Source organism: Drosophila mojavensis, unplaced genomic scaffold (genome assembly GCF_018153725.1).
Source record: "Drosophila mojavensis isolate 15081-1352.22 unplaced genomic scaffold, ASM1815372v1 contig_36, whole genome shotgun sequence".
In the NCBI taxonomy this organism is placed as follows: Eukaryota; Metazoa; Arthropoda; class Insecta; order Diptera; family Drosophilidae; genus Drosophila; species Drosophila mojavensis.
The window spans coordinates 18,818,351-18,836,481 of NW_025318858.1; the positions used below are offsets into that span (position 1 = coordinate 18,818,351).

Here is an 18,131-nt window from a genome sequence, read left to right on the forward strand (position 1 = left end):
TAACTACATAGGAGATATAATGGGCAGGGCTGAATCGAATCCCCTAGCGACCGCGCCCCCTGTAATGCAACCTTATGCCCGTTACATATGTACATCCATTATACTCTGATTTTCCATACTCAATGGGTTCAGGGTAAACAAAGAATGAATATGAAGTGAATAAATAGTTCACAGAATGTTGGCTTCTTAAAAAAATAAATCTTTTAATTAATCGAGTCGTATTTGCTTCAATTGTAGATCCTTATTCTAGATTCAAGCTTTGAAAGTTATTATTAAAATATCTAGCTATAAGCTAGAGGAAATACAAATTCATAGCTGTGCCCTCTAATACATAACTATAAGAAATAAAAAATAATAATAATTAAAAATAAATAAAATAATTATGTATAGCTTAATTTTCAATAAAAAATTCGTTATGCTTCGTCTTTGTAGTAAACTGATTTGAAAAATATATCAAAAATAAATGATTCTTTCAAATAAACAAAAAATATACAATTTTAATTTGGACTTTTTAAATTTTTAGTGAATTGACGAATTAATTAACAAACATGTCTGTTTTTAACAAAACTCAATTTACACTAAAGAGAAAGAGGAAACTGCTTCCAACATTACCGCCTGAGGAAATGACTCCCGAGGATCGAGCCAACGCCAATGATAAAAATGACAGTGATAAAGAACTCAATGAGGAGATTATACCTGCGCCCGTTCTTCCCGACAAAATGCCAACATATTTTCACATCGGTGTCCTGGCGAAAGAGTGCTTAGTGAACGGTTATAAAATCGGTGCTTGGCATTTCGATTGCACCACGGACATTGGCGATAATCTAGCCCTGTATAGCTTTGCCACCGGCAAACCGCAGTTCAAAACCGTTTTCGGCGGCGTGGGAGCCCGCGAGTACCTGGGGAATCTCAGCCTGACACAGGTCTGGATGACTGACGGCCTCGTCGGCATGGTGGGTTTGGAAAACGAACTGTATGGTGGGACGGCAAATACATTGCTACGAGCGGCATATGAACAGAACGATAGGTAAGCAGAAGGTCGAATATATACCTATGTGCTTATACATAGGAGTATATCATATCATACCATAGCCTTATATTCGTGCTGTATGTCTGAATGTACTTTAGTCTGACCTGTAGGTCGAAATGTATATTCAATATTCCACTAAAGCCATGTAGATTGCTTATATTTTGTTTATACCATGAACCCATTGAAATTGAACAGTTATGGTAGTGCCCACAAGCCATGTATAAGTATTCTTCAACGGGATAATGGGCTGAGTCGATGTAGTTATCTGCTGTCTTTGTCTCTGTCGCTCTCTACCTCTCTTATCTCTTCATTATGCGGGCGGCCCATTTAAATGTCCACCTGTCCGTCCGTTCTCTTAAGAAAATGTAAATTTAAATCCATAAGTGGTACGAGATGAAAATATGTTTCGTAATTCCATCCGTCCATTTTTTCCTATAAAAATCGACCATTTTACTTTGACTTAGACGAAATTTCTTCTTTATTTAATTTTCATTTAGATCTGGTGTCAAGGTTGAGCTCCACTCCGGCTACGAGGTGACTCCATTTAAGTTTCATATGATTATACCAGTTCTGAGGGAGCCCAAACTAATGGGCTACGTGCTTCTGAACCCATTCAAACAATATTTATTGGCGTACCGCGCGGTCTACGATATTGAAAATAAAGGCTTTGACAAGCATGCGATCGGCCTGGGCTTCTACAATGGCAGCACCGAATGGAGTCTTAAGCTGTAAGTATTTCGTTTTCCCTGCATTCCACATTCAAATGCAACAAAATACGTTTAATGCTATGCGCACCCAGTGAGAACTTCGAGGATCTACGTGGCTCCGTATTCCAGCGGCTGGGCGATCGATTTGCCATTGCCGCCAAGGTGAATTGTTATAAATCCGAGGAGAAGCAGTATGCCATCGGCGCACAGGTTACATTATTCGAGAATGTCATCATTAAGGCGAAATACCGCCATGATGGCTTCTTCGGTATGGTCTATCAACAGACTCTTAACGATAACATAGCGATCATGTACCACTTTGGCTTCGCAATCAAGGATCCTTTTAAAGGCGATCATAAATTTGGTCTTTCGTGGAGTATGAGGGCGTAACTTTCAAAACATTTGTTAATAAAATACATTCTGGTAAAGATTTTTTGCGTATTCTTTATTATTTTTACTAGATTTCTTATCGGATCTAATTGGACTGGGTTTTAAGAAGAAATTCGCTCTTGATCTTGATCTTGGACTTGAATGAGTTTTCTTTCCATATAGTATAATCTTTTTGTAACATACAAAAGCCTATCTTTGATTAATACTTCATATTTATTATGTTAACTATAAATTAAATTAAAAATAATTAAATTATTTATCCAAATTTTATTTTATTTATTTATTTTTTTAAATTCGCGGCTACTTATTATTATTTTTATATATATTATAAAATATGTCTGTCTTCAAAAAACGTAGATTAACTGCATGGAACAAGAAAAAAAATCGACAGGTGCCTGCAGAATCAGCCCAAGAACCAGATCCAGCAGATGCTGCTCAAGAGCCCCATGAGGCGGAATATGAGATAATACCGCCCGTACCTTTGAAAGGGGAAGTGCCGACTTTTTTTCATATCGGTCGATGGGCCAAGGAGTGTTTGATCACCGGCTATAGGATCGGGGTGTGGCACATCGATTGCACTACCAGAGTTAAAGAAGAGCTATCCATGTACAGTTTTGGGTCCGCTAAGCCCGATTTTCAAACTATTACGGGTGGCGTGGGATTCAAGGAGAAGCTTGGACTTCTGACCATGTCACAGGCTTGGCTGACAAATGAGTTTTTTTCTTCGATTGGTTTACAGAAAAGAACGGACAGCATCGGTGGGGAGGCCATATTGCGGGCCTTATACAATCGTGCAGAGTAAGTAGAAGGTGGAACGGATGCGGTATATAACTGTGGATGTGATTTCTATTCACAGCTAGAGTATTTTACTATTATATGTAGATAAAAACTGTGAACGTAACTTATTTCATGTAATTGTTTCTGTTGTCACTTAGAACTGCCTACAAAATTGACCTCCTGTGTGGCGTTGAGCGTTCGCCTGTCAGGATAGAAGTGATCGCGCCCATTGTCCATGTAAAGAAGATCATGGGTTACGCTCTCTGGCAGCCAGCCGAGAACTTTATGCTGGCATATCGAACGGCCTTTGATTTTGAGGAGAAATCATTTGAAAAACATGCATTTGGTGTGGGTTATAATAATAGATCCACCGAACTCGCTCTTAAATTGTAAGCCTTGTGCTCTATTCACAATTTGTATTTGAATCCTCAGTTTTAATGTCGCCCGCTTACAGTGAGGACTTCCAAGATTTACGTGGCTCTATATTTCAGCGCTTGAGCGATCAATGGGCCATTGCAGTAAAGGCCTCGCTTTCGCAGTGGGAAAACGTGGAGTATTCAATTGGATGCCAGTGCATGGTCAACGATAGCGCACTGATTAAAGCCAAAATAACATCTCAAGGATATTTAGCCTTTGTTTACCAGCAATCCTTCACCGACAGTGTACGGATTATGTACCATTTCGGCTTATCGCTCGACGATCCAATCAAAAGCAACCATAAATTTGGTATTTCGTGGAGTATCAATTGTTAATCAGACATAGAGTCTAATGTTTACAGAATGTAACTACAAATTGTTGATTACAACAGAACAGAGATGAGTAGGTAAAATATCTTGTAATGAAATGAAAAATGTTGAAATTCGTAGAAGTGACAATAAATATTAATATATATGCATATAAACTATTAATATAATATATATATATATATATACTACATCGCTAATTATACTTAAAAATAATTTACCAAAAATTCATAATTTCATATTTTAGCCCATTTCGAAGATCAATCAGAGCTATTATACCAATATGAATTATATTAGTAGTTTTCGAAATTTTGAAAAAGTGTGCTTTGAATTAAAGAAAAAAATTTTGATAAACAAAAACTTTTGGCTGTGTATTGGATAAAATCAAGTTTCTTTATTTTGGATATTTTTAATTAAAATTCACTGTTTTTAAATGGTCAAAATGTCTAAATCCAAATGGCAAGCGCGTCACGATAAAATCAGAGAGTCATTTGGCTTGCCCAAACTCAGAAGAAATAGCGAGGAACCACAACCACCAGAATCGAGATCAGAGAATCGGTCAGAGCACAGTACGTCAGGCCCCACACAGTCTGATCCAGATATGGAGACGGAATTGGGTCCGTATTATTTAGATGGAGACATGCCGAGTTACAATTTTATTGGTAAATTGGCCAGACAATGTTTGGTAAATGGTTATAAATTGGGCACTTGGCGTTTCGACTGCACTTCTGAGCTGGGCGAAGATTTCAAATTGTATAGTTTCGGGGCCGGAAAACCCAATTCTAAATCTGTTGTGGGAGGTTTTGAATTTAGCGAACGGTTGGGTATGTTCCAGTTGTCGCAGGCGTTCAGAACCGACGGCCTATTTGGTACGCTCGGTATGCGTAGTGAAATTTTCGGCGGTTTGGGGTTGTCCATGCTGCGGGCCATTTACAATCACGACGAGGAGAACAAGTAAGTCAATGAGTCAATGTAATCAATTAATGAAATAATTACTAATTGTACTTTATAATTACTGTTTAGAGACGATAGGCTGACGCTTGAGGTGCAGGCCGCTTTGGAGTTTGATCCATTCAAGATTGAACTGATTGCACCCCTTATAAATGGCTCGATGGTGTCGGGCTATACCTATTATGAGCATCCGTCCGAAATATTTATATGTTCCGTGGGAGCGGTTGTCGATGTTCCTAAATTGGAGGTGAATTGGCATGAACTTGGTGTGGGGATTCGAAGTGAACAAGATTACACAGAAATTGGTCTAAAGCTGTAAGCCTTATTGCAGAGCTTTAACTTCATCCGTCTATAAAATATGCTTACGCAGAGAGAACTTCAAGAATATTAAAGGATCAATATTCCAGCGCATAAGTGAGAACATTGTGCTGGCTGTAATGGCCAGAATGACTGAATGGGAGGATCTAAAAGTTACCATAGGCGGCCAGTACGAGATAGACGATGAGAAAATCATTAAAGCGAGAATATGCAGTACTGGTTATATGGGAATAGTTTACCAAGTCGATCTTAACGAGAATATTCAATTTATGACTCACGTTGGATTTAACGTGAAGCACCTTGTTGATGGAACCCATACATTTGGTGTGGCATGTAATTTAAGTTGTTAATTGGAAACATTTTCAATTTTAATATTAATTTACAAATGCGAAAAATGGTATACAAAAACGTTAAGCTCTGGATTAATTTCTGGCTAAATTTTCCTTGCCCCGTTCGTTCTTCTGCTGCTGGAGTTGTGCATTTCGTATTGCCATTCCTTCCTTTACCCAAGGATTCGTCATGACTTCCACCAAGCTGATGCGGCCTTCACAACGTATGAGCTGATTTAAAAAATATGTATAAAACATGTATAGCATTGTTTAGGGATTATTATAGTTACAACTGTTTGTAAAAGTTTATATATTGGCATTGTTGTTGCCAAAAATGTAATATAGCTAGTGAAAATAATTAAAATATAAGCTTTATCATATTAACTACTAATTCTCTTGATATTTAACAATCCACTTACTCCCGAAATAAATTCCTTTGCGCCGGCTGACATATGCGATGGATAATGCATATCCAGGTGCTTTATTTTCTTATAAGTTATTTCCGAGTTGTTCGATTCAAAGGGTGGATTGCCCACCAAAAATTCGTAGCACAATATTCCCAAGCACCACTGATCCACACTGGCATCGTAGTACTCTCCCTTCACCATTTCAGGCGGCAGATAGTCTAAGGTTCCACACAATGTTTTGCGCTTGTTATGGGGCGTGTGCGCAGACCAGCCAAAGTCCGCCAGCTTTAAATCATCTGAGCTTGTCAACAGAATGTTTTCTGGTTTTAGATCGCGATGTATAACATTATTGAGATGACAATAGTTGAGTGCATTGGCCACCTGATAGGTGTACTTGGCTGATCGCGGCTCATCGAAGCGATGATTCGGTGCATTGCGCAAATGTTTGAACAGTTCACCTTCAGAGGCGATTTCCAGTGCTAAATAAATGCGAGACTCGTCATGGAACCAGGTTAGCAGGCGCAATATATTGGGGTGTTTGAGACGCGATTGTATTTCTATTTCGCGCAGCACCTGGCGCTGCACATTGCCCTTTCGTAGTTCCTCCTTAAACATCACTTTCATGGCGACCATAAAGTGAGAATGCCGCTCGCGTGCCAAGTAGACACGTCCGAACTTGCCGCGTCCCAAGGGTGCACCCATTTCGAAATCTCGTGAAGTCCATTGATAGCTGCAGTGGTATTTCACATAACATAACATAACACATTTGGATTATAAAAAACATACGGTTTGCCATAGGCATCGTGCGACATCATTTTGAGACACATTTGTTTGATTGGTTCTTGGTGCTCCTCGGGCACATTTTTTAATAAATGTGGCAACTGATCTCGAGTTGCGTGTTTTGTTCGTGTAAATGCCATCGTTTCAAAATTAACGTATGCAAAATAAATATTTGCCTTTTTTGTGTTTTCAATTTAGCGTCACAGATATTTGCGCTTTTTTTCGAATGCCAATTTTAACATCGATACTCCTCGCTACATGCGAGTTTGTACTCGATATATTGTCAATCGAAAAACCAGTTTGCCACACGCGATAATCAAAGACTTTTTTTAGGGCTTCATCGATTGAGTGTTAAATTTAAATTGGGATCCGATAGAATTTCGGTCATTTTTATAATAAAATCTTAAATATTATTAAATATAAACAATTCGTTATTTCAATATTAATTTAAAGTTTAATTTTAATATAGTTACAATGAGACAGAAATATTTAATAATACAATTTGCATTTTAAAGTCTAATTTACATACAGGATTATCAGTGCTTATATTTAAACATTAAATTAACAATTGGCATAATGAATTACAAAAATACATATTTAAAATGGACCTGATTGGCATGTAGAATATTGAGGGTTATCTAATTTCTGGCTTGATTTTCTTTACCACGCTCGTTCCTCAGCTGCTGGAGTTGTGCAGCTCGGATTGCCATTCCCTCCTTCACCCAAGGATTTGTCATAACATCTATCAGACTAATGCGACCCTCGCGACGGATGAGCTGATTTAAGAATTAAACAAAAAATATCAAATATTGTATTTAGGGGTTAAGACAAAATATATAAGGAAAATTGTGTAAATGTTGGCATATAGAGTCCTCTATTTATCAAAGAATCAACTTACTCCTGAAATAAGTTCCTTGGCGCCCGGCGACAGATGCGATGGATAATGCATGTCCAAACGCTTGATTCGAGCCTGCGTGTTCTCAGAGGTGCTAGCTTCAAAGGGTGGACTACCCACTAGGAACTCAAAGCACAGTATGCCCAAGCACCATTGATCGACGCTGTCATCATAGGAGTGTCCACTGACCATTTCGGGCGGCAGATAATCCAATGTGCCACACATCGTTTTTCGCTTGTTGTGCGGTGTATGAGCAGACCAGCCAAAGTCTGCTAACTTCAGATCATCGGTGCTCGTCAATAGAATGTTTTCGGGCTTTAGATCGCGATGTATAACATTATTGAGATGACAATAGTTGAGTGCATTGGCCACCTGATAGGTGTACTTGGCTGATCGCGGCTCATCGAAGCGATGATTCGGTGCATTGCGCAAATGTTTGAACAGTTCACCTTCAGAGGCGATTTCCAGTGCTAAATAAATGCGAGACTCGTCATGGAACCAGGTTAGCAGGCGCAATATATTGGGGTGTTTGAGACGCGATTGTATTTCTATTTCGCGCAGCACCTGGCGTTGCACATTGCCCTTTCGTAGTTCCTCCTTAAACATCACTTTCATGGCGACCATAAAGTGAGAATGCCGTTCGCGTGCCAAGTAGACACGTCCGAACTTGCCGCGACCCAAGGGCGCACCCAAGTCGAAGTCTCGTGAAGTCCATTGGTAACTATGGTGGAACGTCAACTTAACAAAATTTTATTTTGCATTTGGGAAAACTTACGGTTTGCCATAGGCATCGTGCGACATCATTTTTAGACACATTTGTTTGATTGGTTCTTGGTGTTCCTCAGGTACATTTTTTAATAAATGTGGCAACTGATCTCGAGTTGCGTGCTTTGTTCGTGTGAAGGCCATAATTAACGAATTGTTTATGCAAATAACACTATAAATATTATATATGGCTATTACAGCTATTTGCGCTTTTTTCGAATATAAGTATTTTTTTTTTTCGATACTACTCGTTGCATGAAAATTTTTTCTCGATATGTACTCGATCATTATTCTCGTCAACTTTGTGGCTATGATATCGTCATTAAACTTCATCGATGTTTTTGTCTGCCTTTGTCAGAAAAAAAAGAGCACACATTGTGTAGACGTGATTTAACAATTCTATTTTTTTGTGTACGACAGCAGAAAATATTTTTTCTTCTATGTGTAGCAATCATTTGAGTTTTGCGTGTTAGTTTATGCAAGTGTAATTATTAATTCCATCATTTCTTGAGGCAATTATACAACTGTAATTATATAGGCCACTGGAAGATTCTTGGGTAAGCAAAAACAAAATGGCGTACACGCTCACACATGCCTTTACACGTACACATTCGCACACATGCTCAGATGTTTTACAATACATATTCCTCAATTGGGTTTATCACATTCTCTTGAATTTTTGCATTTTCTGTTTTGCTACGTAAAAGGGTGAGGCGCACAGTTTGATGTAAAGGTAAGTTCCAAAAGGTTAAAGTGCTCAAACATAATACGTAAATACCATACGTAACGGTACGAAAAAATGTCCGATGCGATGAGCGCACCGTCGCCATTAATACCCCAGCTGCAAGAGATGCAGCAGCAACAACAACAACAACAACAAAACTCCAGCTCTGCCAATGCGCAGCAATGGAACAACTACGCATGGTGGCAGCATCATGGTGGCAATGCAGCCGCCTATCAACAACAATATCAACAATACTATCAATATTATATGCGCTATCAGCAGCAGCAACAGCAGCAACAACAACAGCAGCAGCAGGTAACATCGACTATTAGTTCGTCGAATGCGCCGCCTGGGTTTAGTAATGCTCTGGCGGCACCTCCGCTACCTACGGCACCACCACCGCCACCACCACCTCCTGCTCAGTCAGGTAATAAAAATCAGCAGCAGCAACAACAACAGCAGCAGCAGCAGCAGCAGCAGAAAAATTTTGGTGGCATACGCTTCAACTTGAATTTGAATCAAAAACGTTTGGCAAATGCACCAAATCCGCTGCAGCAGCAACAACAACAGCAGCAACAGCAACATCAACAACATGCAATGCAGCAGCTTAATCAATATAATAACATGAACAACAATTCCAACAAAAAGAAGCGCAAGCGAAATAATAAAAACAACAATAACAATAACATGAACAACAATATGAGCATGAACAAACAACAACAACAACAGCAGCAGCAACAGCATAGTGGTTATGAAGCGTCGCATCCTGCCTTTCCGGGTATTTCTCTAAATCCATTCGCCGCACCAATCGTGCCGCCGACGCCAGACTTAAGCAAGCCACCACCCCCTTTGCCCTTAATACCAACACCTCTAGCGGCAGCAGCAGCAGTTGTTGCTCCACAACAACAACAACAGCAGCAGCAGCAATCGCCGTTAGCGGTCTTGGAGCCCCAACAACCAAAGCAGCAGCAGCAGCAGCCACAACTGACACCAGCCGCAGCAGCATTTAAACGTCCCAATAATAGCTTTCAGATGGCCTCGAATGATTCGTGGCCAGATTCGTTGAATCAGTATGTGGCGCGATGCTATTCCAAGTGCACCACCGACTTGGACAAGGATCAAATTGATATATGTCTGAAGGGTAAAATTATTGCCGCTGCCAACCGCAACGAACTCTGGACACGTGATTGGGACAATGAGCCCATGCCCACGGTGCATAGCGAGCGCGATGCCATCGATGTGGTGCTCAGCAATGTGACGCCTCCGCAGCCGCAGCGCAGCAATTACTTTAACAAAAAGCAGCAACAGCAATCACAGTCACAATCGCACCAAACACCACAAAAGCCCGGTCAAAAGACGCAAAATGTGAATCACTTTAAGCAGAAGGCGAATGCCTTTAATAAATTTGCAAACGGCAACCACGGACACCACCAACAGCAGACGTCGCGCTATTCCAGGAGTCGCTCTCGGTAAGTAATAAATATTTAAAATTTCCACAAGTGAATTTAATTTTAATTTGTGTATTAATCATAAATTCATATATTGCAGTTCGCCCACATCGTCCACTTCTTCGACATCGAAATATAATAATAGGAAACGTTACTCGCGCTCACCAGTTTCTCGTTCGCGTTCTCGATCCCGTTCCCGTTCTCGTTCCCGTTCCCGTTCTCAATCGCGTTCGCGTAGCAGCAGTGCCGGCAGTCCACCAGCTCGCAAGGTGCTCCGTAAGACAGGCTCGAATGATTCGTTGAGCAGCGATTTTATACCCATCAATTCGAATATGTCCAGGAAACAGCAGAAAATGCTAATGAAGAGGAACAAGCGTGCCGCGGCCGCCGCTGCAGCCGTTGCAGGGAAAAAGAAGACGCCACATTTCTATGCTACGCATTCGTCGTCGGTTGGCGGTGCTGTTGATGATGACACAGCGCGCTTGCAACAGCGTGCGGCACGTTTCTCACAGACGAGCGGTGGCTCGGCTAAGAAATCTGTCGTCGCAATTGTAAGCTCACCGTTTGGTCTCACCACGGCCAAGCACAAGAAGAGATTGCAGGCCTCGGCGGCAGCATCTCGCTCATCGTCGGCCATGTTCTACGAGGATGATGCTGGTGCGGGAGCTGCGGGCTTAGATTTACTCGATTTGCATATTGTAGGCACATGTAGGGATTTAGAAAAGTCTTTCTTGCGTCTGACCAAAGCGCCTTCAGCATTCGAAGTGCGCCCCGTTGAGGTGCTCACCCACTCGTTGGCCAATGTAAAGAGTAAATGGCGAGCCAACCAGGATTATCATTATGCGTGTGATCAGTTGAAGTCCATACGCCAAGACCTCACTGTAAGTTCCAGGAGTTAGTTAATAATTTGGTTCAATACTAATTTATTTGCATTACAGGTCCAAGGTATACGCGATAAATTCACCGTTGAGGTATATGAGACGCATGCGCGCATTGCCATGGAGAAGGGTGACCACGAAGAGTTTAATCAGTGTCAGACACAGTTAAAGATGCTCTACTTGGAATTGGGCAACAGCAGCAATTCACTCGAGTTCACAGCCTATCGCATTATCTATTACATATTCACGAAAAATACCTTGGGTAAAGATTAATACTTTATACTTAAACTTTTTTTTTCCAATGAATCATCTGAATGCTATGACGCATGCTCCATTACTAATGGCCCTAACTATACAACAGATGTTTCATCTTCGTGTTATATGATTAGTTCCAATGCCATAATTAGATAATTAATTATCGATAAATGTGTACATCATTATATATTTATTATTTCCTTTTTTTATAGACATTACAACGGTGTTGCGTTCTATAACAGCTGATCAGCGCGAGAATCCTGCCATTGCGCATGCTCTAGATTTTCGTTCCGCTTGGTCGCTGGGAAACTACTGCAAACTCTTTGAGCTGTATAAAAAGGCACCGCTCATGTCAGGCCATATGATTGAATGGTTCTTGGAGCGCGAGCGCAAGGCAGCACTGCGCGTAATTATTAAATCGTAAGTGAAAGAATCATAAATATTATAATATTTTGGACTAAAGCTTATTTTTTCCATTGCTTGCAGCTATCGTCCCAACATTAGTGTCGACTATGTGTCAAATCTGTTGGCCTTTGATAGCACTGAGAAGTGCAAAGAATGGTTAGATACCTTCAGTTTACCCTATGCCGCAGATGGTGCTCAAATTGATTGCAAAAATGCAGCTGCGATTGCCATTTGAAGCCTCAGAGCTAGTCTATTAGGCGTTCTGAATTAAACTTCAATCCGTAGTGGAGTCGTGGAGCGTTGTGGCTAGGGCGCCACTCAGCAAGCACTCCATTAAAAACAAGACACAACAAATCAACTAGCCATCCGTTTGAAAACTGTTCGGCTCTTAATAAGCAGAACTTGTCTCTTTCGCGGAACTGATGCTGTTACATCTATCTCTTTCTCTACTCTCCCTATCTCTCTTCAGCGTGCCCCCTTTCGCCCATTGTAAATATTTGATTTCCAAACTGCGCGTACCCCTACGTTCAATTCAGGAAATGTTTAATTGTATATAGATTTTATTTTGAAAGGAGTAGTTCTCTAAAGGGAATATTTTTATAAATATTCAGTCTGGTCCCCCCTTCCGATTGTATCTCAGTTCAGGTATCCCGCTTCTCTTTAGCTCTGTCTTTATCGGAGTGTACACCCCCAACACATCGTCGATTCACATTCTAATGGATTTGCAATTAATGTGTCATCTGCACTTAAACGTCTCATCAAAGCCCTACAACGTCCAGTCACAACACTCAATTTTGCTGAACACCGTGGAACACTTTGAATCATTTGATCTGCATGTGGCAGCATCATGGAACTCCGCGTCGGTTTTATTGCGCTTTAGGTGAATGCTGTACTACTGATGCTGGAAATGCTCAAAGTCAACAGGGACTCGGCAATCAGCGCTACATGGCAGCACGAATCGTGGCTACAGCCCAATGCAGAGGATCGGAGATCGAAGCAATGGATGCGATTCGCTCTGAAATTGAATGATTTAGCGATCAACGTTGGACCAGTCCAGTTCATAGTCCTCAAGGGAGTGGCAGGATCTTTAGAAGGAAAACCCTTGCCTGCTATCCGGATCACATAATCTGTTGCAATGACATTCATTGAGTTAGCGAGCTGCGCTGGACAGTCCATTTAATTCAATAGGATAGCGCACGGATCTTCAGAGGAAAGACCATCTCGCGCCTGCTCTGCAGATCTCGTCATCTTCCATTTTAAATCTCACTGTAGCAATGTGTTGGTGGCTATAAGTGGAAGCATCTGCGGAACATCTTTTCAGGTTTTAGGAGTGTCACCTACGCAAGTAGAAGCAACTAAAAAAATTCCTAATCCAATCCATAATAACATCAGTGAATCAAAGACTACAATTAAAGAGACGGTCTAAAGTGAAAGTGCAATCAAAATTAAAATGTGAACTCTACTTATCCCAAAACTGAACTGAACTAAACCGAATAGAGAAGTGAAGAATATTGTATAATACACAACAAGCGATTAACCACAATATTAACAAAAAGATAAAGCTAACAATTCACACAACAAACAAAAACATTAGGCTACAGAGCAGAGCCTAAATGAAATATGAATGGCCGCAAAGTTGGACGATATTTTATTTTGTTTGTTTACTTCTTTTTTCTTTTTGTTGATTTTTTTTTTTTTTTTTTTTTTGGTTTTACAATTTTATCGTATTCTAAAGAAAATTAATTTTAAGATCTAGTTTTAAAGCCTGTTATTTGTTTAATTTATTGAAAACAAGTTTATACTAATGTCTTGTCTCTCTATTGTATACCTGTATATATATACATATATATACAACAACATCATCAACTTCAACATCGACATCATCCAAACAACAAAATCATCTTCAACATCAAAGCAACAGCAACAACCGCAACTGCACTGCATGGGGACAAGCCATACGAAACAGCAAGAACGAGCAAGCAAAAAGAGGAAAGTCCTCCCAGTGGAAGATCCGTTCAACCGTTGTCCAGCTATCACACGGCGGAGAGCTAAGCCTATCACCACGTCGAGCCTCAGTAGTCATCGCAGCTGTTCGGGACTTTTGTAAGCTCTTCCAATTTTAATCTGTTCATAAAAGAAGAAAATAGAAAAGAAAAAAGAAAAATATATATATATTAAAATATGTTACGTGAGAATGGATATATCAAATTTATAAATGGCAATTAATTGGCTATATTAGATGATTTGTTTATGTCTGGGGGCATGTATAGGGTATATTTATTCATATAGTTTAGGCTAGTTTTAAGCACAACTTTTTTGTTGTTCACTTATGCTAAGGTTAATTGTTGTAGTTCTTTTTAATTTTGATGAATCTTGAAAAAATCAAATTGAAATCAACTGAGAATTTCGACGCATTTTTCAGCTGAGAATTTGCGAGAAATGCGTCTGTGTGGCATGCGAAAAGTGAATAAATCGCACTTTTTAAATAATAATAAAACAAAAACAAAGCAATTCAATTGCGTTTTATTTCAAAACAGATTATTTCTTAGGCACCTGTTGCAGCTGTTGAGAAATGGCATGATTAAGTCTCTCACCTGTTGCTTGCGCCGCCGTCAAAACAACTATTCCAGTGTAGAGCTTTAGCCGAGTCACAAACCATTGTTGATTTTCCCATTTGCGCACTAAGCTTTCACCAACGGTGAACGGATGCTGCCTGGTTGTTGACTCGGAAGACGACCGTGTGACGGTTCGAAAGGAAGCGACTACTATTTAAGGATGCTGCGTTGCTGCCTTAGCTTCAGTTACCGCGCGGCGCTTGAGTTCGTTAGATCGAGCTGAGAACCTAGAAAATAAAATCAAATGAATATGTGGACCAAGCTGATAATCAAATGATGTAGATTAACACTTAATATTGTGAGTGCAGTGTAGGAAAATTAAAACAAATAATTAACAGAAATAATAAACAAAAGGTTAAAAAGTTAAATTATAATAATAAAAAATGTTTAAATAAAAACTAATCAAAATACCCAAATATTTACTAATATCAATAAACATGCAAAGAAATAAAGTAAATTTTAGCTGTGTGTAAAAATTGAGAGTTAAACGCCTATTCTTAATATAAATTAGAAAGGTAAATAGAAATGAATATCTGAAATCATTGACAACATCTATTTAAATTAAAAGCCATAATATATTGTTAAATATGGTAACATAATTTTTGAAGTAATTATTTTAATTTATTTTTTAGATATTTTACCTCTTGTATATTGAGTTAAAATAAAATACAAAATATATAAACATTAAACAAAATAACACAAGAATAAAAAAAAAAAAAAAAGTGCGGATTGTATTTTCTTTTCACTTTACTTTTATATTATAAATATTTATATAATTGCATTAAAACTTAGTTAAAAAATATAATAATATATTTAAATATAAATAAAAGTAAATAAAAATACATACAATACAATATGAAGCATACAAATATTAAATGAATTGAAACATATTAATGAAGAGTACTTTATTTTAGTTTCAGTTACTTAAAATTTTATCAAATTAATATATTTTACTTTGGGAAAGCTTTAAGATAAACAGAAATAGATAAAAACAAATAATTATTTCGTAATAGGTAAATTAAAAAAAAAAAACTGATGAAATATATGAACAGAATGGCTTACAAATTACTATAAATAATTGGTGGTTATTAGTGTACCTCGCGTCAATAAACATTAATAAAAAAAAAAATTCAACAATTTTATTTTATTATATCCAAGTGCTTTGCATAACAATCAGAACCATAAATTACTTAATTATAATTGAGTACTTATTGTCGCAATAATTATTGCGCAACAATAATCAGCCAAAGTGTGCAAATAATTCTCAAAGAGCCATTGATTAATGTACCCAATGCCAATTAAATGAGTCCCAAATTGAAATCGAATTTGTCTAGACCTCATTCAAAAGGCCTACGCCTAGGCCGTGCACAGAGACTGGACAATTGGTTTCATTTATTTTTCAAAGCCAAAATAATATTAATTACGTTAGATATAAATAAATCATTTATAATATTGTTAAGCGTCCACTTAACTGCGGAAATAGCAAAATTATTGTCAGCAAAAACACTTAGCAAAGAGCTGCAACTTGAATTAATTATAAACACAATTAACTTTGAGTCGAGTGGCGTCAAGTCAACTTTTCGTAACTTAATTTTTCCCTCGCACATTCAATGACATTGAATAAATTGAAAAACAATTAGCACATATTACATTTTATTTTATTTTTATTTTTTTTTAATGGAGAACTCAGCAAAGTTTGCTCCAGTTGCTGGCTTTTACTTTCACATCGCTGTCTTTGTCTCCCCGTGTGTCTATGTGTGTACGTGTGTGTGTTTGTGAGTGTGTGTGTGTTTGTGAGTGTGTGCACCTTTCTATGCCGTTTTCCTGCTCTCGTTTATTATTAACATACGCTTGCGTCGCTTTCAAATTAAAAATGCTTTCCTTCAGTGCCATTGGCGCCTTAAACTTTAAATGAAAAATAGTTTTGTGCTCAGATTGCACTGGGAACTGCTGACGACAGCTTTTTTAAATTAACTGTCATAACATTTCTTTTGCATATTACCTACCAGACGAGCAGACAAATCATGATAAGCATTCCAGCCACAATTTCATTCATTATTGTCTGTTAACATAAATATTTGCATATAGTTTATTTAGCAAATATTATTTTAGCATGTGTAAAACCAAAATGCGGTCAGCATTTGGCTTGATTCAATTTACTTGTCGCCTCAAATTGGCAATCAGCAAATAATGTGTTTAGAATTGACTAGGTAAATATATGAACAATTTAAATAAAATAATGTGAAGCTCAAGTCTAAGATGCTTTACAAGGTAAAGCAAAGCAAGTCTTGAAGGCAATTCAAGTAATTATTAATTTGTTGTAAAGGAATCGGTTAACTGCCTTTTTATGTATTAAATATAAAAAAATTTGTTTATCGATTATGTTAGAAATGATGAATTAATTATTAGCTCTTACGCTCTTTACTTATTTATATTTGAATTCATCTCTCATAAGAGCTTAATAAATAAATAGATATGACAATGTATACTCATTTTTGCTCTTTAAAATTTATAACAAATTTCGTTGTGTATAATTTAAATTATAAATAAAAATAATTTTTTGCTCTTTAATCTATAAGTGTATAAATTGCATTTAATAAAATAACATTTACTAAATATTTGATTTATATTAATTAAAAGTCTATTAGCTCATCTGTATTCATGGAATTAATTTAAGAAAATTTTCAAAATAAAAATAATTTCGGCAAATGTTATTTTTATGCTTCAAAGATTTCCTGGAATTATTTAACATCATTCCAGTTACATATTCATTGAATGTTTTATTTATTTTTATATACGAATGTGTATACATATGTATATATAAATATATATATTTTTTAACTTAACATATTAACATATTCAAAAGCAACAGCTAATACATATAAATGAAATACCAATGTCTTTATATTTGTATTTAAAAATATTATTTTAATTAAAATATACAAATATGTATGTTTTATTTCTCATATACAAAGCTGAGCTCTGCTTTACTCAATTAATGAAACTCAAGAGTTTTTGTTGAATGTTGTTCCCGAATGGGTTATCCCTTTTATGATTGACTTTCATGCATTATTTAGCGCCCATTTTATAGATTACTACATGATACACGTTGTGCTTTGGCTTTCATAAAACCCACATTTGATGTTCTCTCGTAATTTATGCCACATTCATGCCGTTGCCCGGCTCAAAGTCGAGTACGCCCCATGTTTGTGGGGCTTAATGAATGCTTTGAGTCAGCTTTTACATATCAATTTCAAATAACAATATATAAATATTGACAGGGACCGGGCAGGCAAAACAGGCGCAGCTGCGACTGACATGATCCAAGAATGCGTAGCCCAAACAAAGTGTGAATATTTATTTTGTATAACATACACCCACATTTCATTTTTATTTTTCTTATGCTTTTTACCAGCAGCAAGTACGCATACTTAATGCCGTTTGTAAATAACAGGAGCTGCCTGGCTGGCTGGCTGGCTGGCAGCCTTCAAAGGCTGAACCTTTTGCACGCCATATCCTTTCATATGCTAATCCCGCCGAGAGCTGCGTCAGCTGTGAATTACTCAGTTAGTCAGTTTAGAGTCGCCCAGACTGCGTTTACCTTGCCGAACCACAAGCAAAGGCTAGACTATATATGTATATAGTGAGGAGTATAGAGAGCTAGTCCTACTCAATGTCCAAGTTACAATTTTATTATTTATTTTCAGACGTCCG

At 37.9% G+C, this 18,131-nt stretch overlaps 7 protein-coding genes across 9 annotated transcripts in view; 5 read left to right on the forward strand and 2 right to left on the reverse strand.

The window, feature by feature from the left end:
* The first annotated feature begins 1 nt into the window (after window position 1).
* On the forward strand, window positions 2-2,167 carry LOC6577276 (voltage-dependent anion-selective channel). The gene is made up of 3 exons (XM_002003207.4): window positions 2-1,027; window positions 1,528-1,758; window positions 1,830-2,167. The coding sequence occupies exons 1-3, from the start codon at window positions 549-551 to the stop codon at window positions 2,125-2,127; spliced, it is 1,008 nt and encodes a 335-aa protein (XP_002003243.2). The 5' UTR covers window positions 2-548; the 3' UTR covers window positions 2,128-2,167.
* A 226-nt stretch (window positions 2,168-2,393) lies between these two features.
* On the forward strand, window positions 2,394-3,805 carry LOC6577277 (voltage-dependent anion-selective channel). The gene is made up of 3 exons (XM_002003208.4): window positions 2,394-2,925; window positions 3,063-3,293; window positions 3,359-3,805. Exons 1-3 carry the CDS (start codon window positions 2,462-2,464, stop codon window positions 3,654-3,656), a joined length of 993 nt encoding a protein of 330 aa, XP_002003244.1. The 5' UTR covers window positions 2,394-2,461; the 3' UTR covers window positions 3,657-3,805.
* Window positions 3,806-3,953: 148 nt separating this feature from the next.
* On the forward strand, window positions 3,954-5,585 carry LOC6577278. The gene is made up of 3 exons (XM_002003209.4): window positions 3,954-4,601; window positions 4,671-4,913; window positions 4,969-5,585. The coding sequence occupies exons 1-3, from the start codon at window positions 4,081-4,083 to the stop codon at window positions 5,264-5,266; spliced, it is 1,062 nt and encodes a 353-aa protein (XP_002003245.2). The 5' UTR covers window positions 3,954-4,080; the 3' UTR covers window positions 5,267-5,585.
* LOC6577279 (aurora kinase B) lies at window positions 5,254-6,698 on the reverse strand. The gene is made up of 3 exons (XM_002003210.4): window positions 6,439-6,698; window positions 5,665-6,382; window positions 5,254-5,476 (listed from the first exon to the last, which is right to left on the reverse strand). Exons 1-3 carry the CDS (start codon window positions 6,570-6,572, stop codon window positions 5,339-5,341), a joined length of 990 nt encoding a protein of 329 aa, XP_002003246.1. The 5' UTR covers window positions 6,573-6,698; the 3' UTR covers window positions 5,254-5,338.
* A 176-nt stretch (window positions 6,699-6,874) lies between these two features.
* Window positions 6,875-8,425, reverse strand: LOC6577280 (aurora kinase B). Its single transcript, XM_002003211.4, has 3 exons — window positions 8,103-8,425; window positions 7,331-8,048; window positions 6,875-7,208 (listed from the first exon to the last, which is right to left on the reverse strand). Exons 1-3 carry the CDS (start codon window positions 8,423-8,425, stop codon window positions 7,071-7,073), a joined length of 1,179 nt encoding a protein of 392 aa, XP_002003247.4. The 3' UTR covers window positions 6,875-7,070.
* A 393-nt stretch (window positions 8,426-8,818) lies between these two features.
* On the forward strand, window positions 8,819-13,966 carry LOC6577281 (leukocyte receptor cluster member 8 homolog). Its single transcript, XM_002003212.4, has 5 exons — window positions 8,819-10,285; window positions 10,365-11,145; window positions 11,203-11,404; window positions 11,610-11,817; window positions 11,884-13,966. The coding sequence occupies exons 1-5, from the start codon at window positions 8,892-8,894 to the stop codon at window positions 12,035-12,037; spliced, it is 2,739 nt and encodes a 912-aa protein (XP_002003248.1). The 5' UTR covers window positions 8,819-8,891; the 3' UTR covers window positions 12,038-13,966.
* A 104-nt stretch (window positions 13,967-14,070) lies between these two features.
* The window catches only part of LOC6577282 (nitric oxide synthase), a 46,993-nt gene continuing 42,932 nt past the window's right edge, over window positions 14,071-18,131 (forward strand). The window contains exon 1 of one of the 3 annotated variants that reach the window (XM_044009066.1): window positions 14,071-14,715. The gene's annotated coding sequence lies outside the window, so the exon portion shown is untranslated. Of the gene's footprint in view, window positions 14,716-14,801; window positions 14,933-18,131 lie in introns of those variants that run through there. The other 2 variants (XM_002003213.4, XM_044009067.1) reach the window with 2 other exon arrangements.